At 48.5% G+C, this 26,509-nt stretch overlaps 1 protein-coding gene across 1 annotated transcript in view; it reads left to right on the forward strand.

Moving 5' to 3' along the window:
- The first annotated feature begins 6,958 nt into the window (after positions 1-6,958).
- The window catches only part of LOC124012291 (CUB and sushi domain-containing protein 2-like), a 463,539-nt gene continuing 443,988 nt past the window's right edge, over positions 6,959-26,509 (forward strand). Inside the window, exons 1-3 of the mRNA XM_046325753.1 lie at positions 6,959-7,097; positions 8,393-8,480; positions 15,675-15,799. Coding sequence (XP_046181709.1) covers positions 6,959-7,097; positions 8,393-8,480; positions 15,675-15,799 — 352 coding nt within the window. The remainder of the gene's footprint in view (positions 7,098-8,392; positions 8,481-15,674; positions 15,800-26,509) is intronic.

The following is a 26,509-nucleotide window of genomic DNA, read 5'->3' on the forward strand; positions in this document are numbered from 1 at the left end:
TACCCATCTCCTCCACCTCCATCACCACTACCCATCTCCTCTCCCTCCATCACCTCATACCCATTTCCTCTACCTCCATCACCACATACCCATCTCCTCCACCTCCATGACCACATACCCATCTCCTCTAGTCCTCTACCTCCATCACCACATACCTATCTCCTCCACCTCCATCACCACATACCCATCTCCTCTACCTCCATCACCACATACCCATCTCCTCTACCTCCATTACCACATACCCATCTCCTCTAACTCCATCACCTCATACCCATCTCCTCTAGTCCTCTACCTCCATCATCACATACCCATCTTCTCTACCTCCATCACCACCGACCCATCTCCTCTAGTCCTCTTCCTCCATCACCACATACATATCTCCTCCACCTCCATCACCACATACCAATCTCCTCTACCTCCATCACCTCATTCCCATCTCCTCTAGTCCTTTACCTCCATCATCACATACCCATCTCCTCTACCTCCATCACCTCATACCCATCTCCTCTACCTCCATCACCTCATTCCCATCTCCTCTCGTCCTCTACCTCCATCACCTCATACCCATCTCCTTTACCTCCATCACCACATACCCATCTCATCTAGTCCTCTACCTCCATCACCACATACCCATCTCCTCTTGTCCACTACCCCCATCACCACATACCTATCTCCTCCACCTCCATCACCTCATACCCATCTCCTCTAGTCCTCTACCTCCATCACCACATACCTATCTCCTCCACCTCCATCAGCCATACCCATCTCCTCTAGTCCTCTACCTCAATCACCACATACCTATCTCCTCCACCTCCATCACCACTACCCATCTCCTCTCCCTCCATCACCACATACCTATCTCCTCCACCTCCATCACCACTACCCATCTCCTCTCCCTCCATCACCACATACCCATCTCCTCTACCTCCATCACCTCATACCATCCCCTCTACCTCTATCACCTCATACCCATTTCCTCTAGTCCTCTACCTCCATCACCACATACCTATTTCCTCCACCTCCATGAACTCATACCCATCTCCTCTACCTCCATCACCACATACCCATCTCCTCTACCTACATCACCTCATACCCATCTCCTCTACCTCCATCACCACATACCTATCTCCTCCACCTCCATCACCACATACCCATCTCCTCTAGTCCTCTACCTCCATCACCACATACCTATCTCCTCCACCTCCATTACGACATACCCATCTCCTCTACCTCCATCACCACATACCCATCTCCTCTACCTCCATCACATCATACCCATCTCCTCTACCTCCATCACCACATACCCATCTCCTATTGTCCACTACCCCCATCACCACATACCTATCTCCTCCACCTCCATCACCTCATACCCATCTCCTCTAGTCCTCTACCTCCATCACCACATACCTATCTCCTCTCCCCCCATCACCTCATTCCATATCCTCTACCTCCATCACATCATACCCATCTCCTCTACCTCCATCACCACATACCCATCTCCTATTGTCCACTACCCCCATCACCACATACCTATCTCCTCCACCTCCATCACCTCATACCCATCTCCTCTAGTCCTCTACCTCCATCACCACATACCTATCTCCTCTCCCCCCATCACCTCATTCCATATCCTCTACCTCCATCACTTCATACCCATCTCCTCTACCTCCATCACCACATACCTATCTCCTCCACCTCCATCACCTCTTACCCATCTCCTCTACCTCCATTACCACATACCCATCTCCTCTAACTCCATCACCTCATACCCATCTCCTCTAGTCCTCTACCTCCATCACCACATACCCATCTCCTCTAGTCCTCTAACTCCATCACCACATACCCATCTCCTCTAACTCCATCACCTCATACCCATCTCCTCTAGTCCTCTACCTCCATCACCACATACCTATCTCCTCCACCTCCATCACCACATACCCATCTCCTCTAGTCCTCTACCTCCATCACCACATACCTATATCCTCCACCTCCATCACCACTACCCATCTCCTCTCCATCCATCACCTCATACACATTTCCTCTACCTCCATCACCACATACCTATCTCCTCTACCTACATCACCACATACCCATGTCCTCTAGTCCTCTACCTCCATCACCACATACCTATCTCCTCCACCTCCATCACCACTACCCATCTCCTCTCGCTCCATCACCTCATACCTATCTCCTCTACCTCCATCACCACATACCTATCTCCTCCACCTCCATCACCACATACCCATCTCCTCTAGTCCTCTACCTCCATCACCACATACCTATCTCCTCCACCTCCATCACCACATACCCATCTCCTCTAACTCCATCACCTCATACCCATCTCCTCTAGTCCTCTACCTCCATCACCACATACCTATCTCCTCCACCTCCATCACCACATACCCATCTCCTCTAACTCCATCACCTCATACCCATCTCCTCTAGTCCTCTACCTCCATCACCACATACCTATCTCCTCCACCTCCATCACCTCATACCCATCTCCTCTCCCTCCATCACCACATACCCATCTCCACTACCTCCATCACCTCATTCCATCTCCTCTACCTCCATCACTTCATACCCATCTCCTCTACCTCCATCACCACATACCTATCTCCTCCACCTCCATCACCTCTTACCCATCTCCTCTACCTCCATTACCACATACCCATCTCCTCTACCTCCATCACCACATACCCATCTCCTCTAGTCCTCTACCTCCATCACCACATACCTATCTCCTCCACCTCCATCACCACATACCCATCTCCTCTACCTCCATCACCACATACCCATCTCCTCCACCTCCATCACCACTACCCATCTCCTCTCCCTCCATCACCTCATACCCATTTCCTCTACCTCCATCACCACATACCCATCTCCTCTACCTCCATCACCTCATTCCCATCTCCTCTCGTCCTCTACCTCCATCACCTCATACCCATCTCCTTTACCTCCATCACCACATACCCATCTCATCTAGTCCTCTACCTCCATCACCACATACCCATCTCCTCTTGTCCACTACCCCCATCACCACATACCTATCTCCTCCACCTCCATCACCTCATACCCATCTCCTCTAGTCCTCTACCTCCATCACCACATACCTATCTCCTCCACCTCCATCAGCACATACCCATCTCCTCTAGTCCTCTACCTCAATCACCACATACCTATCTCCTCCACCTCCATCACCACTACCCATCTCCTCTCCCTCCATCACCACATACCTATCTCCTCCACCTCCATCACCACTACCCATCTCCTCTCCCTCCATCACCACATACCCATCTCCTCTACCTCCATCACCTCATACCATCCCCTCTACCTCTATCACCTCATACCCATTTCCTCTAGTCCTCTACCTCCATCACCACATACCTATTTCCTCCACCTCCATGAACTCATACCCATCTCCTCTACCTCCATCACCACATACCCATCTCCTCTACCTACATCACCTCATACCCATCTCCTCTACCTCCATCACCACATACCTATCTCCTCCACCTCCATCACCACATACCCATCTCCTCTAGTCCTCTACCTCCATCACCACATACCTATCTCCTCCACCTCCATCACGACATACCCATCTCCTCTACCTCCATCACCACATACCCATCTCCTCTACCTACATCACCTCATACCCATCTCCTCTACCTCCATCACCACATACCTATCTCCTCCACCTCCATCACCACATACCCATCTCCTCTAGTCCTCTACCTCCATCACCACATACCTATCTCCTCCACCTCCATCACGACATACCCATCTCCTCTACCTCCATCACCTCATTCCCATCTCCTCTAGTCCTTTACCTCCATCATCACATACCCATCTCCTCTACCTCCATCACCTCATACCCATCTCCTCTACCTCCATCACCTCATTCCCATCTCCTCTCGTCCTCTACCTCCATCACCTCATACCCATCTCCTTTACCTCCATCACCACATACCCATCTCATCTAGTCCTCTACCTCCATCACCACATACCCATCTCCTCTTGTCCACTACCCCCATCACCACATACCTATCTCCTCCACCTCCATCACCTCATACCCATCTCCTCTAGTCCTCTACCTCCATCACCACATACCTATCTCCTCCACCTCCATCAGCACATACCCATCTCCTCTAGTCCTCTACCTCAATCACCACATACCTATCTCCTCCACCTCCATCACCACTACCCATCTCCTCTCCCTCCATCACCACATACCTATCTCCTCCACCTCCATCACCACTACCCATCTCCTCTCCCTCCATCACCACATACCCATCTCCTCTACCTCCATCACCTCATACCATCCCCTCTACCTCTATCACCTCATACCCATTTCCTCTAGTCCTCTACCTCCATCACCACATACCTATTTCCTCCACCTCCATGAACTCATACCCATCTCCTCTACCTCCATCACCACATACCCATCTCCTCTACCTACATCACCTCATACCCATCTCCTCTACCTCCATCACCACATACCTATCTCCTCCACCTCCATCACCACATACCCATCTCCTCTAGTCCTCTACCTCCATCACCACATACCTATCTCCTCCACCTCCATCACGACATACCCATCTCCTCTACCTCCATCACCACATACCCATCTCCTCTACCTCCATCACCTCATTCCCATCTCCTCTCGTCCTCTACCTCCATCACCACATACCCATCTCCTCTACCTCCATCACCTCATACCCATCTCCTCTACCTCCATCACCAACGACCCATCTCCTTTAGTCCTCTTCCTCCATCACCACATACATATCTCCTCCACCTCCATCACCACATACCAATCTCCTCTACCTCCATCACCTCATTCCCATCTCCTCTAGTCCTCTACTTCCATCATCACATACCCATCTCCTCTACCTCCAACACCACATACCCATCTCCTCTACCTCCTTCACCACATACCCATCTCCTCTACCTCCATCACCACATACTCATCTCCTCTAGTCCTCTACCTCCATCACCACTACCCATCTCCTCTCCCTCCATCACCTCATACCCATTTCCTCTACCTCCATCACCACATACCCATCTCCTCTACCTACATCACCTCATACCCATCTCCTCTACCTCCATCACCACATACCTATCTCCTCCACCTCCATGACCACATACCCATCTCCTCTAGTCCTCTACCTCCATCACCACATACCTATCTCCTCCACCTCCATCACCACATACCCATCTCCTCTACCTCCATCACCACATACCCATCTCCTCTACCTCCATTACCACATACCCATCTCCTCTAACTCCATCACCTCATACCCATCTCCTCTAGTCCTCTACCTCCATCATCACATACCCATCTCCTCTACCTCCATCACCACCGACCCATCTCCTCTAGTCCTCTTCCTCCATCACCACATACATATCTCCTCCACCTCCATCACCACATACCAATCTCCTCTACCTCCATCACCTCATTCCCATCTCCTCTAGTCCTTTACCTCCATCATCACATACCCATCTCCTCTACCTCCATCACCTCATACCCATCTCCTCTACCTCCATCACCTCATTCCTATCTCCTCTCGTCCTCTACCTCCATCACCTCATACCCATCTCCTTTACCTCCATCACCACATACCCATCTCATCTAGTCCTCTACCTCCATCACCACATACCCATCTCCTCTTGTCCACTACCCCCATCACCACATACCTATCTCCTCCACCTCCATCACCTCATACCCATCTCCTCTAGTCCTCTACCTCCATCACCACATACCTATCTCCTCCACCTCCATCAGCACATACCCATCTCCTCTAGTCCTCTACCTCAATCACCACATACCTATCTCCTCCACCTCCATCACCACTACCCATCTCCTCTCCCTCCATCACCACATACCTATCTCCTCCACCTCCATCACCACTACCCATCTCCTCTCCCTCCATCACCACATACCCATCTCCTCTACCTCCATCACCTCATACCATCCCCTCTACCTCTATCACCTCATACCCATTTCCTCTAGTCCTCTACCTCCATCAACACATACCTATTTCCTCCACCTCCATGAACTCATACCCATCTCCTCTACCTCCATCACCACATACCCATCTCCTCCACCTCCATGAACTCATACCCATCTCCTCTACCTCCATCACCACATACCTATTTCCTCCACCTCCATCACCACATACCCATCTCCTCTACCTACATCACCACATACCCATCTCCTCTAGTCCTCTTCCTCCATCACCTCATACCCATCTCCTCTACCTCCATCACCACATACCTATCTCCTCCACCTCCATCACCACATACCCATCTCCTCTAGTCCTCTACCTCCATCACCACATACCTATCTCCTCCACCTCCATCACCACATACCCATCTCCTCTACCTACATCACCACATACCGTCTCATCTACCTCCATCACCTCATACCTATCTCCTCTAGTCCTCTACCTCCATCACCACATAACCATCACCTCTACCTCCATCACAACATACCCATATTCTCTACCTCCCATCACCTCATACCCATCTCCTCTACCTCCATCACCTCATACCCATCTCCTCTAGTCCTCTACCTCCATCACCACATAACCATCTTCTCTACTTCCATCACAACATATCCATATCCTCTACCTCCATCACCTCATACCCATCTCCTCTACCTACTTCACCACATATCCATCTCCTCCACCTCCATCACCACATACTCATCTCCTCTAGTCCTCTACCTCCATCACCTCATATCCATCTCCTCTACCTCCATCACCTCATACCTATCTCCTCCACCTCCATCACCTCCTGCTCTTTATTCGATGTTAATAATTTTCCTCATTTTCATTTGAATTCTTCTCTCCTTCTTTAACTTCTCCTCCAACTCTTTCTCTCTCCATCCCACTGCCCTGGTTATGACCTCCGTTCCCTTGAGACGATCCTGCCCTTTCCCCCCCTCATCAATATGCATGAGCCCCCCTGCCATGCTCCAGAGTCTCGGCCAATCAGCCGGTGTCTCTTTGGATTTGGCCCCGCCTGTCGGACCTTCGACCCCGCCCTGTCTGTCAAAGGGCCTGCAGGGTTGGCTGGCTCACTGACCCTGTGTCACTTCCCCTTCCTGTCTCAGTCTGTTGACATGTTTTAGCATGATCCTTTCATATATTAGATATTATTATATTATTATATTATTATATTATTATATTATTATATTATTATATTATTATATTATTATTATATTATTATATTATTATATTATTATATTATTATATTATTATATTATTATATTATTATTATTATATTATTATATTATTATATTATTATATTATTATATTATTATTATTATATTATTATATTATTATTATTATATTATTATTATTATATTATTATTTAAGTAGATTATAATGTTGATGATGGTCAACAGAGGAATATAATAATAATAATAATAATAATATATGCCATTTAGCAGACGCTTTTATCCAAAGCGACTCAATCCCTAACCTTCACAAAGATATAATGAATATTATGGCTACAACTATGCCAAGTGACACATACTGCAGACATGTGTATTTCCAATGGTATGTCATGAATATGTTGACAGAGTCGATGTCAGAGCAGGTATTGAGCCTGGCTATAGGTAGCTGCACCACCCTGTTTGATCGTGTTGAATTGAGAAATCCACTGTATTTGCATGCCAATCACGTTTACCCTTCTCTGCTCGTGGATGTAGTCTGGGCAATGTAACAATGTGTGTTGTTATCAGTGTAAAAAACACATAATAATTAGGTTTAGTTTAAATGCTTCGTAAAGGTAATTTACCTGGATTTTCGCTGTAAAAATCGGTGAATATCTAACTCTCTCTCTATTTCTTCTGTCGGCCCTCTCTTTCTCCCACTCATCCCTCTCTCTCATCCCTCTCTCTCATCCCTCTCACTCATCCCTCCCTCTCATCCCTCTCTTCCCTCTCTCATCTCTCCCTCTCATCCCTCTCTCTCATCCCTCCCTCTCATCCCTCGCTCTCATCCCTCTCTTCCCTATATCATCCCTCTCTCTCATCCCTCTCTCTCATCCCTCTCACTCATCCCTCCCTCTCATCCCTCTCTTCCCTCTCTCATCTCTCCCTCTCATCCCTCTCTCTCATCCCTCCCTCTCATCCCTCCCTCTCATCCCTCGCTCTCATCCCTCTCTTCCCTATATCATCCCTCTCTCTCATCCCTCTCTCTCATCCCTCTCTCATCCCTCCCTCTCGTCCCTCTCTCTCATCCCTCTCTCTCATCCCTCTCTTATCCCTCTCTCATCCCTCTCTCTCAACCCTCCCTTTCACCCCTCTCTCTCACCACGCTCTCTCACCCCTCTCTCTCATCCCTCCCTCTCATCCCTCTCTCTCATGCTCCCCTCTCAGTGTCTCAGATGGGTGTGGCCCAGGGACATAACATGTGTCCAGACCCGGGGATCCCTGACCGAGGGAGAAGAAAAGGATCAGACTTCAGGTAAAGGAGAGACAGAGGGATGGGGCGGCAGGGTAGCCTAGTGGTTAGAGTGTAGAGGAGGCAGGTAGCCTAGTGGTTAGAGTGTAGAGGAGGCAGGTAGCCTAGTGGTTAGAGTGTAGAGGAGGCAGGTAGCCTAGTGGTTAGAGTGTAGAGGAGGCAGGGTAGCCTAGTGGTTAGAGTGTAGAGGCGGCAGGGTAGCCTAGTGGTTAGAGTGTAGAGGGCGGCAGGGTAGCCTAGTGGTTAGAGTGTAGAGGAGGCAGGTAGCCTAGTGGTTAGAGTGTAGAGGCGGCAGGGTAGCCTAGTGGTTAGAGTGTAGAGGAGGCAGGGTAGCCTAGTGGTTAGAGTGTAGAGGTGGCAGGGTAGCCTAGTGGTTAGAGTGTAGAGGGCAGCAGGGTAGCCTAGTGGTTAGAGTGGAGGGGCGGCAGGGTTGCCTAGTGGTTAGAGTGTAGAGGGCGGCAGGGTAGCCTAGTGGTTAGAGTGTAGAGGAGGCAGGTAGCCTAGTGGTTAGAGTGTAGAGGTGGCAGGTAGCCTAGTGGTTAGAGTGTAGAGGAGGCAGGGTAGCCTAGTGGTTAGAGCGTTGGACTAGTAACCGAAAGGTTGCAAGTTCAAATCCCCGAGCTGACAAGGTACAAATCTGTCGTTCTGCCCCTGAACAGGCATTAACCCACTGTTCCTAGGCCGTCATTGAAAATAATAATTTGTTCTTAACTGACTTGCCTAGTAAAATAAAGGTTAAAAAATAAATAAATGTTTTTAAAAAGACTGAGGGGAGAGTACTGTACATGAACAGAGGAGAGACTGAGGGGAGAGTACTGTACATGAAGAGAGGAGAGACAGAGGGGAGAGTACTGTACATGAACAGAGGAGAGACTGAGGGGAGAGTACTGTACATGAACAGAGGAGAGACTGAGGGGAGAGTACTGTACATGAAGAGAGGAGAGACTGAGGGGAGAGTACTGTACATGAACAGAGGAGAGACTGAGGGGAGAGTACTGTACATGAAGAGAGGAGAGACTGAGGGGAGAGTACTGTACATGAAGAGAGGAGAGACTGAGGGGAGAGTACTGTACATGAAGAGAGGAGAGACTGAGGGGAGAGTACTGTACATGAAGAGAGGAGAGACTGAGGGGAGAGTACTGTACATGAAGAGAGGAGAGACAGAGACTGAGGGGAGAGTACTGTACATGTACAGAGGAGAGACTGAGGGGAGAGTACTGTACATGAACAGAGGAGAGACTGAGGGGAGAGTACTGTACATGAACAGAGGAGAGACTGAGGGGAGAGTACTGTTCATGTACAGAGGAGAGACTGAGGGGAGAGTACTGTACATGAAGAGAGGAGAGACAGAGACTGAGGGGAGAGTACTGTACATGAACAGAGGAGAGACTGAGGGGGGAGTACTGTACATGAACAGAGGAGAGACTGAGACTGAGGGGAGAGTACTGTACATGAAGAGAGGAGAGACAGAGACAGAGGGGAGAGTACTGTACATGAAGAGAGGAGAGACTGAGACTGAGGGGAGAGTACTGTACATGAAGAGAGGAGAGACAGAGACTGAGGGGAGAGTACTGTACATGAACAGAGGAGAGACTGAGGGGAGAGTACTGTACATGAAGAGAGGAGAGACTGAGACTGAGGGGAGAGTACTGTACATGAAGAGAGGAGAGACAGAGACAGAGGGGAGAGTACTGTACATGAAGAGAGGAGAGACAGAGACTGAGGGGAGAGTACTGTACATGAAGAGAGGAGAGACTGAGGGGAGAGTACTGTACATGAACAGAGGAGAGACTGAGGGGAGAGTACTGTACATGAACAGAGGAGAGACTGAGGGGAGAGTACTGTACATGAAGAGAGGAGAGACAGAGACAGAGGGGAGAGTACTGTACATGAAGAGAGGAGAGACTGAGGGGAGAGTACTGTACATGAACAGAGGAGAGACTGAGACTGAGGGGAGAGTACTGTACATGAACAGAGGAGAGACTGAGGGGAGAGTACTGTACATGAAGAGAGGAGAGACAGAGACTGAGGGGAGAGTACTGTACATGAAGAGAGGAGAGACAGAGACAGAGGGGAGAGTACTGTACATGAAGAGAGGAGAGACAGAGACTGAGGGGAGAGTACTGTACATGTACAGAGGAGAGACTGAGGGGAGAGTACTGTACATGAAGAGAGGAGAGACAGAGACAGAGGGGAGAGTACTGTACATGAAGAGAGGAGAGACAGAGACTGAGGGGAGAGTACTGTACATGAACAGAGGAGAGACTGAGGGGAGAGTACTGTACATGTACAGAGGAGAGACTGAGGGGAGAGTACTGTACATGAAGAGAGGAGAGACAGAGACAGAGGGGAGAGTACTGTACATGAAGAGAGGAGAGACTGAGGGGAGAGTACTGTACATGAAGAGAGGAGAGACAGAGACTGAGGGGAGAGTACTGTACATGAACAGAGGAGAGACTGAGGGGAGAGTACTGTACATGAACAGAGGAGAGACTGAGGGGAGAGTACTGTACATGAAGAGAGGAGAGACTGAGGGGAGAGTACTGTACATGAACAGAGGAGAGACTGAGACTGAGGGGAGAGTACTGTACATGAACAGAGGAGAGACTGAGGGGAGAGTACTGTACATGAAGAGAGGAGAGACAGAGACTGAGGGGAGAGTACTGTACATGAACAGAGGAGAGACTGAGGGGAGAGTACTGTACATGAACAGAGGAGAGACTGAGGGGAGAGTACTGTACATGAAGAGAGGAGAGACTGAGGGGAGAGTACTGTACATGAACAGAGGAGAGACTGAGGGGAGAGTACTGTACATGAAGAGAGGAGAGACTGAGGGGAGAGGGGAGAGTACTGTACATGAACAGAGGAGAGACTGAGACTGAGGGGAGAGTACTGTACATGAAGAGAGGAGAGACTGAGGGGAGAGTACTGTACATGAAGAGAGGAGAGACTGAGACTGAGGGGAGAGTACTGTACATGAACAGAGGAGAGACTGAGACTGAGGGGAGAGTACTGTACATGAACAGAGGAGAGACTGAGACTGAGGGGAGAGTACTGTACATGAAGAGAGGAGAGACTGAGACTGAGGGGAGAGTACTGTACATGAACAGAGGAGAGACTGAGACTGAGGGGAGAGTACTGTACATGAAGATGTATTGAGAATAGGAATAGGGCTCTGGTCTATAGTAGTACCACTATATAGGGAATAGGGCTCTGGTCTATAGTAGTACCACTATATAGGGAATAGGGCTCTGGTCTATAGTAGTGTACTATATAGGGAATAGGGCTCTGGTCTATAGTAGTACCACTATATAGGGAATAGGGCTCTGGTCTATAGTAGTACCACTATATAGGGAATAGGGCTCTGGTCTATAGTAGTACCACTATATAGGGAATAGGGCTCTGGTCTATAGTAGTACCACTATATAGGGAATAGGGCTCTGGTCTATAGTAGTACCACTATATAGGGAATAGGGCTCTGGTCTATGGTAGTACCACTATATAGGAATAGGGCTCTGGTCTATAGTAGTGTACTATATAGGGAATAGGGCTCTGGTCTATAGTAGTACCACTATATAGGGAATAGGGCTCTGGTCTATAGTAGTACCACTATATAGGGAATAGGGCTCTGGTCTATAGTAGTGTACTATATAGGGAATAGGGCTCTGGTCTATAGTAGTACCACTATATAGGGAATAGGGCTCTGGTCTATAGTAGTACCACTATATAGGGAATAGGGCTCTGGTCTATAGTAGTACCACTATATAGGGAATAGGGCTCTGGTCTATAGTAGTACCACTATATAGGGAATAGGGCTCTGGTCTATAGTAGTGTACTATATAGGGAATAGGGCTCTGGTCTATAGTAGTACCACTATATAGGGAATAGGGCTCTGGTCTATAGTAGTACCACTATATAGGGAATAGGGCTCTGGTCTATAGTAGTACCACTATATAGGGAATAGGGCTCTGGTCTATAGTAGTACCACTATATAGGGAATAGGGCTCTGGTCTATAGTAGTACCACTATATAGGGAATAGGGCTCTGGTCTATGGTAGTACCACTATATAGGGAATAGGGCTCTGGTCTATAGTAGTGTACTATATAGGGAATAGGGCTCTGGTCTATAGTAGTACCACTATATAGGGAATAGGGCTCTGGTCTATAGTAGTACCACTATATAGGGAATAGGGCTCTGGTCTATAGTAGTGTACTATATAGGGAATAGGGCTCTGGTCTATAGTAGTACCACTATATAGGGAATAGGGCTCTGGTCTATAGTAGTACCACTATATAGGGAATAGGGCTCTGGTCTATAGTAGTACCACTATATAGGGAATAGGGCTCTGGTCTATAGTAGTACCACTATATAGGGAATAGGGCTCTGGTCTATAGTAGTACCACTATATAGAGAATAGGGCTCTGGTCTATAGTAGTACCACTATATAGGGAATAGGGCTCTGGTCTATAGTAGTACCACTATATAGGGAATAGGGCTCTGGTCTATAGTAGTACCACTATATAGGGAATAGGGCTCTGGTCTATAGTAGTACCACTATGTAGGGAATAGGGCTCTGGTCTATAGTAGTACCACTATATAGGGAATAGGGCTCTGGTCTATGGTAGTACCACTATGTAGGGAATAGGGCTCTGGTCTATGGTAGTACCACTATATAGGGAATAGGGCTCTGGTCTATGGTAGTACCACTATATAGGGAATAGGGCTCTGGTCTATAGTAGTACCACTATATAGGGAATAGGGCTCTGGTCTATAGTAGTACCACTATATAGGGAATAGGGCTCTGGTCTATGGTAGTACCACTATAGAGGGAATAGGGTTCTGGTCTATGGTAGTACCACTATATAGGGAATAGGGCTCTGGTCTATAGTAGTACCACTATATAGGGAATAGGGCTCTGGTCTATAGTAGTACCACTATATAGGGAATAGGGCTCTGGTCTATAGTAGTGTACTATATAGGGAATAGGGCTCTGGTCTATAGTAGTACCACTATATAGGGAATAGGGCTCTGGTCTATAGTAGTACCACTATATAGGGAATAGGGCTCTGGTCTATAGTAGTGTACTATATAGGGAATAGGGCTCTGGTCTATAGTAGTACCACTATATAGGGAATAGGGCTCTGGTCTATAGTAGTACCACTATATAGGGAATAGGGCTCTGGTCTATAGTAGTACCACTATATAGGGAATAGGGCTCTGGTCTATAGTAGTACCACTATATAGGGAATAGGGCTCTGGTCTATAGTAGTACCACTATATAGGGAATAGGGCTCTGGTCTATAGTAGTACCACTATATAGGGAATAGGGCTCTGGTCTATAGTAGTGTACTATATAGGGAATAGGGCTCTGGTCTATAGTAGTACCACTATATAGGGAATAGGGCTCTGGTCTATAGTAGTACCACTATATAGGGAATAGGGCTCTGGTCTATAGTAGTGTACTATATAGGGAATAGGGCTCTGGTCTATAGTAGTACCACTATATAGGGAATAGGGCTCTGGTCTATAGTAGTACCACTATATAGAGAATAGGGCTCTGGTCTATAGTAGTGCCACTATATAGGGAATAGGGCTCTGGTCTATAGTAGTACCACTATATAGGGAATAGGGCTCTGGTCTATAGTAGTACCACTATATAGGGAATAGGGCTCTGGTCTATAGTAGTACCACTATGTAGGGAATAGGGCTCTGGTCTATAGTAGTACCACTATATAGGGAATAGGGCTCTGGTCTATGGTAGTACCACTATGTAGGGAATAGGGCTCTGGTCTATGGTAGTACCACTATATAGGGAATAGGGCTCTGGTCTATGGTAGTACCACTATATAGGGAATAGGGCTCTGGTCTATAGTAGTACCACTATATAGGGAATAGGGCTCTGGTCTATAGTAGTACCACTATATAGGGAATAGGGCTCTGGTCTATGGTAGTACCACTATATAGGGAATAGGGCTCTGGTCTATAGTAGTACCACTATATAGGGAATAGGGCTCTGGTCTATAGTAGTACCACTATATAGGGAATAGGGCTCTGGTCTATAGTAGTACCACTATATAGGGAATAGGGCTCTGGTCTATGGTAGTACCACTATATAGGGAATAGGGCTCTGGTCTATAGTAGTACCACTATATAGGGAATAGGGCTCTGGTCTATAGTAGTACCACTATATAGGGAATAGGGCTCTGGTCTATAGTAGTACCACTATATAGGGAATAGGGCTCTGGTCTATAATAGTACCACTATATAGGGAGTAGGGCTCTGGTCTATAGTAGTGTACTATATAGGGAATAGGGCTCTGGTCAACAGTAGTGTTCTATATAGGGAATAGGGCTCTGGTCAACAGTAGTGTTCTATATAGGGAATAGGGCTCTGGTCTATAGTAGTACCACTATATAGGGAATAGGGCTCTGGTCAACAGTAGTGTTCTATATAGGGAATAGGGCTCTGGTCTATAGTAGTGTACTATATAGGGAATAGGGCTCTGGTCTATAGTAGTACCACTATATAGGGAATAGGGCTCTGGTCAACAGTAGTGTTCTATATAGGGAATAGGGCTCTGGTCTATATTAGTACCATTATATAGGGAATAGGGCTCTGGTCAACAGTAGTGTTCTATATAGGGAATAGTGCTCTGGTCTATAGTAGTACCACTATATAGGGAATAGGGCTCTGGTCAACAGTAGTGTTCTATATAGGGAATAGGGCTCTGGTCTATAGTAGTACCACTATATAGGGAATAGGGCTCTGGTCTATAGTAGTACCACTATATAGGGAATAGGGCTCTGGTCTATAGCAGCGCCACTATATAGGGAATATGGCTCTGGTCTATAGTAGTACCACTATATAGGGAATAGGGCTCTGGTCTATAGCAGCGCCACTATATAGGGAATATGGCTCTGGTCAACAGTAGTGTACTATATCGGGAGTAGGACTCTGGTCTGAAGTAGTGTACTATATAGGGAATAGGGGGCCATTTGGGATGTGTGTCTCTGTATCAGTGACGTTTCTCCGGGTTTGTCACTGCGTCTAACACAGACAAATGGGTACGATCCGTCCGCCACAAACCTGCACATACAGACAACCCTTCAGGACGGGAGTTTTCCTTCCCAAGACCAGAGTTAGAACACATCCATCTCTATGTGTATAAACCTCTGTCTCTCTACCTCCCCCTACAGGCGGGGAACCACGGTGCACTTCTCCTGTGATGAGGGTTACGAGCTGCAGGGCTCTAAGAGCATCAGCTGCCTGAGAGTCACAGACAGCTACGTAGGCTGGAGCGACGACCGGCCCATCTGCAGAGGTACGGGGGCGGAGGGGGTGTCTCTCTGCTCATGTGTGTATCTGTGTCTCTCTGTGTATGTGTGTGTGTGTGTGTGGGGGCGGAGGGGGTGTCTCTCTGCTCATGTGTGTATCTGTGTCTCTCTGTGTATGTGTGTGTGTGTGTGTGGGGGCGGAGGGGGGGGTGTCTCTCTGCTCATGTGTGTATCTGTGTCTCTGTGTGTGTGTGTGTGTGTGGGGGGGGGTGTATCTGTTCATTCTGTGTTTTTATCTGTTAGCCTGAGCTGGACTTGACTCTCATCTATCTACACTGGCAGTCTACTGCCCACAAGGCGAATAAACTTCCTCCCATCGTTTAGTGACAAGCAGACAGAATGGTCACGGCCTCCGTGTGTCGTCCACGGCCTCTGTGTGTCGTCCACGGCCTCTGTGTGTCGTCCACGGCCTCCGTGTGTCGTCCACGGCCTCCGTGTGTGGTCCACGGCCTCCGTGTGTCGTCCACGGCCTCCGTGTGTCGTCCACGGCCTCCGTGTGTCGCCCATGGCCTCCGTGTGTCGTCCAATCTACCCACAACCTGTGTGGCTTTGTGTTGCACCCTAACCACCCAAACAGGCTGATGTTCTATTGACAACAACTGTGTCTGAATGTATCAGAGTAAACAGAGAGACAGAGTCCCGTCTCTATTAGATGAATGTATCAGAGTAAGGCAGAGAGAGACAGAGTCCCGTCTCTATTAGATGAATGTATCAGAGTAAGGCAGAGAGACAGAGTCCCGTCTCTATTAGATGAATGTATCAGGGTAAAGCAGAGAGACATGGCCATCCATATCCACAAAGGCCTAACAAAACAAAACCCTAGTTGATGGTAATAGCTCTCGCCGTTGCCCCTAGTGGTGGGTTTGGAAGATAATCCTGACGTCCTGGGAACTTGAATATTGTCTTGGATCTCAGGTTACCTGACTCCATCGGAAGGATTGTCCTCACAGATCTTAGAGCAGGTGCTCTGGGTAGTAGATAGGAGTGGTGCTCTGGGTAGTGGATAGGAGTGGTGTTCTGGGTAGTGGATAGGAGTGGTGCTCTGGGTAGTAGATAGGAGTGGTGCTCTGGGTAGTGGATAGGAGTGGTGCTCTGGGTAGTAGATAGGAGTGGTGCTCTGGGTAGTGGATAGGAGTGGTGTTCTGGGTAGTGGATAGGAGTGGTGCTCTGGGTAGTGGATAGGAGTGGTGCTCTGGGTAGTGGATAGGAGTGGTGCTCTGGGTAGTGGATAGGAGTGGTGCTCTGGGTAGTAGATAGGAGTGGTGCTCTGGGTAGTGGATAGGAGTGGTGTTCTGGGTAGTGGATAGGAGTGGTGCTCTGGGTAGTGGATAGGAGTGGTGCTCTGGGTAGTGGATAGGAGTGGTGTTCTGGGTAGTAGATAGGAGTGGTGTTCTGGGTAGTGGATAGGAGTGGTGTTCTGGGTAGTGGATAGGAGTGGTGTTCTGGGTAGTAGATAGGAGTGGTGTTCTGGGTAGTGGATAGGAGTGGTGCTCTGGGTAGTGGATAGGAGTGGTGTTCTGGGTAGTGGATAGGAGTGGTGCTCTGGGTAGTGGATAGGAGTGGTGCTCTAGGTAGTGGATAGGAGTGGTGTTCTGGGTAGTAGATAGGAGTGGTGTTCTGGGTAGTGGATAGGAGTGGTGCTCTGGGTAGTGGATAGGAGTGGTGCTCTGGGTAGTGGATAGGAGTGGTGCTCTGGGTAGTGGATAGGAGTGGTGTTCTGGGTAGTGGATAGGAGTGGTGCTCTGGGTAGTGGATAGGAGTGGTGTTCTGGGTAGTGGATAGGAGTGGTGCTCTGGGTAGTAGATAGGAGTGGTGTTCTGGGTAGTGGATAGGAGTGGTGTTCTGGGTAGTAGATAGGAGTGGTGTTCTGGGTAGTAGATAGGAGTGGTGTTCTGGGTAGTAGATAGGAGTGGTGCTCTGGGTAGTAGATAGGAGTGGTGCTCTGGGTAGTAGATAGGAGTGGTGTCCAGTGTTCAAAACATTGCATCGTGCATTCATATCTTTAAAGAAACCTTGCACTTGCAGAATCATTGGTTCAAATAACAAATTTATTATGAAATGCCATAGGAACATTCATTTAGAGCACCCACACACAAGATACCGATATTTAGTTTCACTGTGTAGTTGTTCCAGAGTAAAGCAGACAGACAGAGTCCCGTACAAAATATGTGAAAACATCACTGCAGTGTTCCTCAGCTGGCTTACTGTAAAACATCACTGCAGTGTTCCTGACCTGGCTTACTGTAAAACATCACTGCAGTGTTCCTCACCTGGCTTACTGTAAAACATCACTGCAGTGTTCCTGACCTGGCTTACTGTAAAACATCACTGCAGTGTTCCTCAGCTGGCTTACTGTAAAACATCACTGCAGTGTTCCTCATCTGGCTTACTGTAAAACATCACTGCAGTGTTCCTGACCTGGCTTACTGTAAAACATCACTGCAGTGTTCCTCAGCTGGCTTACTGTAAAACATCACTGCAGTGTTCCTCACCTGGCTTACTGTAAAACATCACTGCAGTGTTCCTCACCTGGCTTACTGTAAAACATCACTGCAGTGTTCCTCACCTGGCTTACTGTAAAACATCACTGCAGTGTTCCTCACCTGGCTTACTGTAAAACATCACTGCAGTGTTCCTCACCTGGCTTACTGTAAAACATCACTGCAGTGTTCCTCACCTGGCTTACTGTAAAACATCACTGCAGTGTTCCTCACCTGGCTTACTGTAAAACATCACTGCAGTGTTCCTCACCTGGCTTACTGTAAAACATCACTGCAGTGTTCCTCACCTGGCTTACTGTAAAACATCACTGCAGTGTTCCTCACCTGGCTTACTGTAAAACATCACTGCAGTGTTCCTCACCTGGCTTACTGTAAAACATCACTGCAGTGTTCCTGACCTGGCTTACTGTAAAACATCACTGCAGTGTTCCTCAGCTGGCTTACTGTAAAACATCACTGCAGTGTTCCTGACCTGGCTTACTGTAAAACATCACTGCAGTGTTCCTCACCTGGCTTACTGTAAAACATCACTGCAGTGTTCCTCACCTGGCTTACTGTAAAACATCACTGCAGTGTTCCTCACCTGGCTTACTGTAAAACATCACTGCAGTGTTCCTCACCTGGCTTACTGTAAAACATCACTGCAGTGTTCCTGACCTGGCTTACTGTAAAACATCACTGCAGTGTTCCTCACCTGGCTTACTGTAAAACATCACTGCAGTGTTCCTCACCTGGCTTACTGTAAAACATCACTGCAGTGTTCCTGACCTGGCTTATTGTAAAACATCACTGCTGTGTTCCTCACCTGGCTTACTGTAAAACATCACTGCAGTGTTCCTCACCTGGCTTACTGTAAAACATCACTGCAGTGTTCCTCACCTGGCTTACTGTAAAACATCACTGCAGTGTTCCTCACCTGGCTTACTGTAAAACATCACTGCAGTGTTCCTGACCTGGCTTACTGTAAAACATCACTGCAGTGTTCCTCACCTGGCTTACTGTAAAACATCACTGCAGTGTTCCTCACCTGACTTACTGTAAAACATCACTGCAGTGTTCCTGACCTGGCTTACTGTAAAACATCACTGCAGTGTTCCTCACCTGGCTTACTGTAAAACATCACTGCAGTGTTCGTCACCTGGCTTACTGTAAAACATCACAGCAGTGTTCCTCACCTGGCTTACTGTTATGCAGGTGAATGAGGACCCAAAAGCGACTTGGCGAAAACAGAGTTTTTAATCCAGTAAAGTTACTTTACAAACAAAAGGCATAATACTACTCGTAATGACGAGAACAGACTGGAGACTTGATCAAGAACTGCAGGTTGCCTCGGGAAGGCACTTGAACGTAGCAGACTCAGACACCTGCTCACCACGCAGCATCTGAGGGAAACACGACACGACAGGGCAATACATAGACACAGCACGGTGAACAATAGACAAGGATCCGACAGGACAGGAACGGAAAACAAGGGAAGAAATAGGGACTCTAATCAGGGGAAAAGATAAGGAACAGGTGTGGGAAGACTAAATGATGATTAGGGGAATAGGAACAGCTGGGAGCAGGAACGGAACGATAGAGAGAGGAGAGAGAGGGAGGGGGAGAGAGAGGGATAGAAAAAGGGAACGAACCTAATAAGACCAGCAGGGGGAAACGAACAGAAGGGAAAGCATAATGACAAGACAATCTAAGACAAAACATGACAGTACCCCCCACTCACCGAGCGCCTCCTGGCGCACTCGAGGAGGAATCCTGGCGGCAACGGAGGAAATCATCAATAAGTGAACGGTCCAGCACGTCCCGAGACGGAACCCAACTCCTCTCCTCAGGACCGTAACCCTCCCAATCCACTAAGTATTGGTGACCCCGTCCCCGAGAACGCATGTCCATGATCCTACGTACCTTGTAAATAGGTGCGCTCTCGACAAGGACGGGAGGGGGAGGGAAGACGAACGGGGGTGCGAAGAAAGGGCTTGACACAGGAGACATGGAAGACAGGATGGACGCGACGAAGATGTCGCGGAAGAAGCAGTCGCACAGCGACAGGATTGACGACCTGGGAGACACGGAACGGACCAATGAACCGCGGAGTCAACTTACGAGAAGCTGTCGTAAGAGGAAGGTTGCGAGTGGAAAGCCACACTCTCTGGCCGCAACAATACCTTGGACTCTTAATCCTGCGTTTATTGGCGGCTCTCACAGTCTGTGCCCTGTAACGGCAAAGTGCAGACCTCACCCTCCTCCAGGTGCGCTCACAACGTTGGACAAACGCTTGAGCGGAGGGAACGCTGGACTCGGCAAGCTGGGATGAGAACAGAGGAGGCTGGTAACCCAGACTACTCTGAAACGGAGATAACCCGGTAGCAGACGAAGGAAGCGAGTTGTGAGCGTATTCTGCCCAGGGAGCTGTTCTGCCCAAGACGCAGGGTTTCTGAAAGAAAGGCTGCGTAGTATGCGACCAATCGTCTGATTGGCCCTCTCTGCTTGACCGTTAGACTGGGGATGAAACCCGGAAGAGAGACGGACGGACGCACCAATCAAACGACAGAACTCCCTCCAAAACTGTGACGTGAATTGCGGGCCTCTGTCTGAAACGGCGTCTAACGGGAGGCCATGAATTCTGAACACATTTTCGATGATGATTTGTGCCGTCTCCTTAGCGGAAGGAAGTTTAGCGAGGGGAATGAAATGTGCCGCCTTAGAGAACCTATCGACAACCGTAAGAATCACAGTCTTCCCCGCAGACAAAGGCAGACCGGTAATGAAGTCTAGGGCGATGTGAGACCATGGTCGAGAAGGAATGGGGAGCGGTCTGAGACGACCGGCAGGAGGAGAGTTACCCGACTTAGTCTGCGCGCAGTCCGAACAAGCAGCCACGAAACGGCGCGTGTCACGCTCCTGAGTCGGCCACCAAAAGCGCTGGCGAATAGACGCAAGAGTGCCTCGAACACCGGGATGACCAGCTAACTTGGCAGAGTGAGCCCACTGAAGAACAGCCAGACGAGTGGAAACAGGAACGAAAAGGAGGTTACTAGGACAAGCGCGCGGCGACGCAGTGTGCGTGAGTGCTTGCTTAACCTGTCTTTCAATTCCCCAGACTGTCAACCCGACAACACGCCCATAAGGAAGAATCCCCTCGGGATCAGTAGAAGCCACAGAAGAACTAAACAGACGGGATAAGGCATCAGGCTTGGTGTTTTTGCTACCCGGATGGTAAGAAATCACAAACTCGAAACGAGCGAAAAACAACGCCCAACGAGCTTGACGGGCATTAAGTCGTTTGGCAGAACGGATGTACTCAAGGTTCTTATGGTCTGTCCAAACGACAAAAGGAACGGTCGCCCCCTCCAACCACTGTCGCCATTCGCCTAGGGCTAAGCGGATGGCGAGCAGTTCACGGTTACCCACATCATAGTTGCGCTCAGATGGCGACAGGCGATGAGAAAAATAAGCGCAAGGATGAACCTTATCGTCAGACTGGAAGCGCTGGGATAGAATGGCTCCCACGCCTACCTCTGAAGCGTCAACCTCGACAATGAATTGTCTAGTGACGTCAGGAGTAACGAGGATAGGAGCGGACGTAAAACGTTCTTTTAGAAGATCAAAAGCTCCCTGGGCGGAACCGGACCACTTAAAACACGTCTTGACAGAAGTAAGAGCTGTGAGAGGGGCAGCAACTTGACCGAAATTACGAATTAAACGCCGATAGAAATTAGCGAAACCTAAAAAGCGCTGCAACTCGACACGTGACCTTGGAACGGGCCAATCACTGACAGCTTGGACCTTAGCGGAATCCATCTGAATGCCTTCAGCGGAAATAACGGAACCGAGAAAAGTAACGGAGGAGACATGAAAAGAGCACTTCTCAGCCTTTACGTAGAGACAATTCTCTAAAGGCGCTGTAGAACACGTCGAACGTGCTGAACATGAATCTCGAGTGACGGTGAAAAAATCAGGATATCGTCAAGATAGACAAAAACAAAGATGTTCAGCATGTCTCTCAGAACATCATTAACTAATGCCTGAAAAACAGCTGGCACATTGGCGAGACCAAACGGCAGAACCCGGTACTCAAAATGCCCTAACGGAGTGTTAAACGCCGTTTTCCACTCGTCCCCCTCTCTGATGCGCACGAGATGGTAAGCGTTACGAAGGTCCAACTTAGTAAAGCACCTGGCTCCCTGCAGAATCTCGAAGGCTGATGACATAAGGGGAAGCGGATAACGATTCTTAACCGTTATGTCATTCAGCCCTCGATAATCACGCAGGGGCGCAGAGTACCGTCCTTCTTCTTAACAAAAAAGAACCCCGCCCCGGCCGGAGAGGAAGAAGGCACTATGGTACCGGCGTCAAGAGACACAGATAAATAATCCTCGAGAGCCTTACGTTCGGGAGCCGACAGAGAGTATAGTCTACCCCGAGGAGGAGTGGTCCCCGGAAGGAGATCAATACTACAATCATACGACCGGTGAGGAGGAAGGGAGTTGGCTCGGGACCGACTGAAGACCGTGCGCAGATCATGATATTCCTCCGGCACTCCTGTCAAATCGCCAGGTTCCTCCTGAGAAGTGGGGACAGAAGAAATGGGAGGGATGGCAGACATTAAACACTTCACATGACAAGAAACGTTCCAGGATAGGATAGAATTACTAGACCAATTAATAGAAGGATTATGACATACTAGCCAGGGATGACCCAAAACAACAGGTGTAAAAGGTGAACGAAAAATCAAAAAAGAAATAGTCTCACTGTGGTTACCAGATACTGTGAGAGTTAAAGGTAGTGTCTCAAATCTGATACTGGGAAGATGACTACCATCTAAGGCAAACATGGGCGTAGGCTTGTCTAACTGTCTGAAAGGAATGTCATGTTTCCGAGCCCATGCTTCGTCCATGAAACAACCTTCAGCCCCAGAGTCAATCAAGGCACTGCATGTAGCACCCGAACCGGTCCAGCGTAGATGGACCGACATAGTAGTACAGGATCTAGATGAAGAGACCTGAGTAGTAGCGCTCACCAGTAGCCCTCCGCTTACTGATGAGCTCTGGCCTTTTACTGGACATGAATTGACAAAATGTCCATCAAATCCGCAATAGAGGCACAGGCGGTTGGTGATCCTCCGTTCCCTCTCCTTGGTCGAGATGCGAATACCTCCCAGCTGCATGGGCTCAGTCTCTGAGCCAGAGGAGGGAGATGGTTGCGATGCGGAGCAGGGAAACACCGTTGACGCGAGCTCTCTTCCACGAGCTTGGTGACGAAGATCTACCCGTCGTTCTATGCGGATGGCGAGAGCAATCAAAGAGTCCACACTGGAAGGAACCTCCCGAGAGAGAATCTCATCTTTGACCACTGCGTGGAGTCCCTCCAGAAAACGAGCGAGCAGCGCCGGCTCGTTCCAGTCACTAGAGGCAGCAAGAGTGCGAAACTCTATAGAGTAATCCGTTATGGATCGATCACCTTGGCATAGGGAAGCCAGGGCCCTAGAAGCCTCCCTACCAAAAACTGAACGGTCAAAAACCCGAATCATCTCCTCTTTAAAGTTCTGGTAATTGTTAGAACAATCAGCCCTTGCCTCCCAGATAGCTGTGCCCCACTCTCGAGCCCGGCCAGTAAGGAGTGAAATGACGTAAGCAACCCGAGCTCTCTCGCTAGAGTATGTGTTGGGTTGGAGAGAGAACACAATATCACACTGGGTGAGAAAGGAGCGGCACTCCGTGGGCTGCCCGGAGTAGCAAGGTGGGTTATTAACCCTAGGTTCCGGAGGCTTGGCAGGCCAGGAAGTAACAGGTGGCACGAGACGAAGACTCTGGAACTGTCCAGAGAGGTCGGAAACCTGAGCGGCCAGGTTCTCCACGGCATGGCGAGCAGCAGACAATTCCTGCTCGTGTCTGCCGAGCATGGCTCCTTGGATCTCGACGGCAGTGTTACGAGCATCTGTAGTCGCTGGGTCCATTCCTTGGTCGGATCCTTCTGTTATGCAGGTGAATGAGGACCCAAAAGCGACTTGGCGAAAACAGAGTTTTTAATCCAGTAAAGTTACTTTACAAACAAAAGGCATAATACTACTCGTAATGACGAGAACAGACTGGAGACTTGATCAAGAACTGCAGGTTGCCTCGGGAAGGCACTTGAACGTAGCAGACTCAGACACCTGCTCACCACGCAGCATCTGAGGGAAACACGACACGACAGGGCAATACATAGACACAGCACGGTGAACAATAGACAAGGATCCGACAGGACAGGAACGGAAAACAAGGGAAGAAATAGGGACTCTAATCAGGGGAAAAGATAAGGAACAGGTGTGGGAAGACTAAATGATGATTAGGGGAATAGGAACAGCTGGGAGCAGGAACGGAACGATAGAGAGAGGAGAGAGAGGGAGGGGGAGAGAGAGGGATAGAAAAAGGGAACGAACCTAATAAGACCAGCAGGGGGAAACGAACAGAAGGGAAAGCATAATGACAAGACAATCTAAGACAAAACATGACACTTACTGTAAAACATCACTGCAGTGTTCCTCACCTGGCTTACTGTAAAACATCACTGCAGTGTTCCTCACCTGGCTTACTGTAAAACATCACTGCAGTGTTCCTCACCTGGCTTACTGTAAAACATCACTGCAGTGTTCCTCACCTGGCTTACTGTAAAACATCACTGCAGTGTTCCTCACCTGTCTTACTGTAAAACATCACTGCAGTGTTCCTGACCTGGCTTACTGTAAAACATCACTGCAGTGTTCCTCACCTGGCTAACTGTAAAACATCACTGCAGTGTTCCTGACCTGGCTTACTGTAAAAAGCAAAACAAAGGTTGATTACTGTACTTCTATATTTCCATCAACCCTGTCTGGTAGATTTGGCCACAGGTTCTCATCCACATCCAGGCCTGACACTGGCCTGCCGTGATGTCAGGTTGAAGCCTGCCTCATCCAAAAAGAGGAATTTGTGATGGTTTTCAGTTTCCAGCTCCATCACCCTCTAAAATTTTGGAATTTTGGAAAGAGAATTATGGATTACAATGTGATGTAGAATGTTTTTTTTTTGGGGGGGGGTTTACCACGTTCCCCAACACCTCTCAGAAGGGGTGCTTGGTCCGTGGCCTTGTCCTCTACCACGTTCCCCAACACCTCTCAGAAGGGGTGCTTGGTCCGTGGCCTTGTCCTCTACCACGTTTCCCAACACCTCTCAGAAGGGGTGCTTGGTCCGTGGCCTTGTCCTCTACCACATTCCCCCACACCTCTCAAACGAGGCCCACGACCTCTCAGAAGGGGTGCTTGGTCCGTGGCCTTGTCCTCTACCACATTCCCACCACACCTCTCAAACGAGGCCCACGACCACCTCTCAGAAGGGGTGCTCGTCACCTGCCATTCCTTTGACCACCACAAGAGTTGGCAGTTTTGGAAATGCAATTACATACCTACACTCAACATCCACTTTATCAGGTACACCTGCCTGTTAATAGCTCCTTCGAACAGCGAATCATGTGGCTGCCTGCAACTCATTATATGGAGTATATAGATGGAGTATGTAGATAGCTTTCCTTGTTGTTCAACCTAACATTAGAACGGGCAAGATGAGTAATCTAAGCGACTTTGACCGTGGTATGATTGCTGATGTCACACATGGGGATTCTAGAGCATCTCAGAAACAGCTGCCTTCCTGGGATTTTTTAAGCACGACAATCTCTAGAGTTTACAGAGAATGGTGCAATTAATAAAACACATGCGGTTATGTGGTCAAAAGCACCTTGTTAATGAGAGAGGTCAGAGGAGAATGTCCAGACTCATTCAAGCTAACAGAAAGGCCTCAAACGCTCAAATAACAGCTGTTTAAAACAGTGTTGTGCAGAAGGGCATCTCTTAACGTACAACCCCGTGAATAATTCAGGCTTTTGTGGAGGCAAAAAGGGTCCTACCTAGTACTAGATAGTCCTACCCAGTACTAGATAGTCCTACCCAGTACTAGATAGTCCTACCCAGTACTAGATAGTCCTACCCAGTACTAGATAGTCCTACCCAGTGCTAGATAGTCCTACCCAGTACTAGATAGTCCTACCCAGTACTAGAGAGGTGTACCTAATAAAGTGGCCCGTGAGTATACAGTAATGTCAAATCTGAAAACATGGTCTGGAAAAGTGGTACATGGGACCATAGAAACAGTGTTTGATAAAGAATGATGATGAAACATTACATCC

This window comes from Oncorhynchus gorbuscha, linkage group LG24 (genome assembly GCF_021184085.1).
Source record: "Oncorhynchus gorbuscha isolate QuinsamMale2020 ecotype Even-year linkage group LG24, OgorEven_v1.0, whole genome shotgun sequence".
Taxonomy (NCBI): domain Eukaryota; kingdom Metazoa; phylum Chordata; class Actinopteri; order Salmoniformes; family Salmonidae; genus Oncorhynchus; species Oncorhynchus gorbuscha.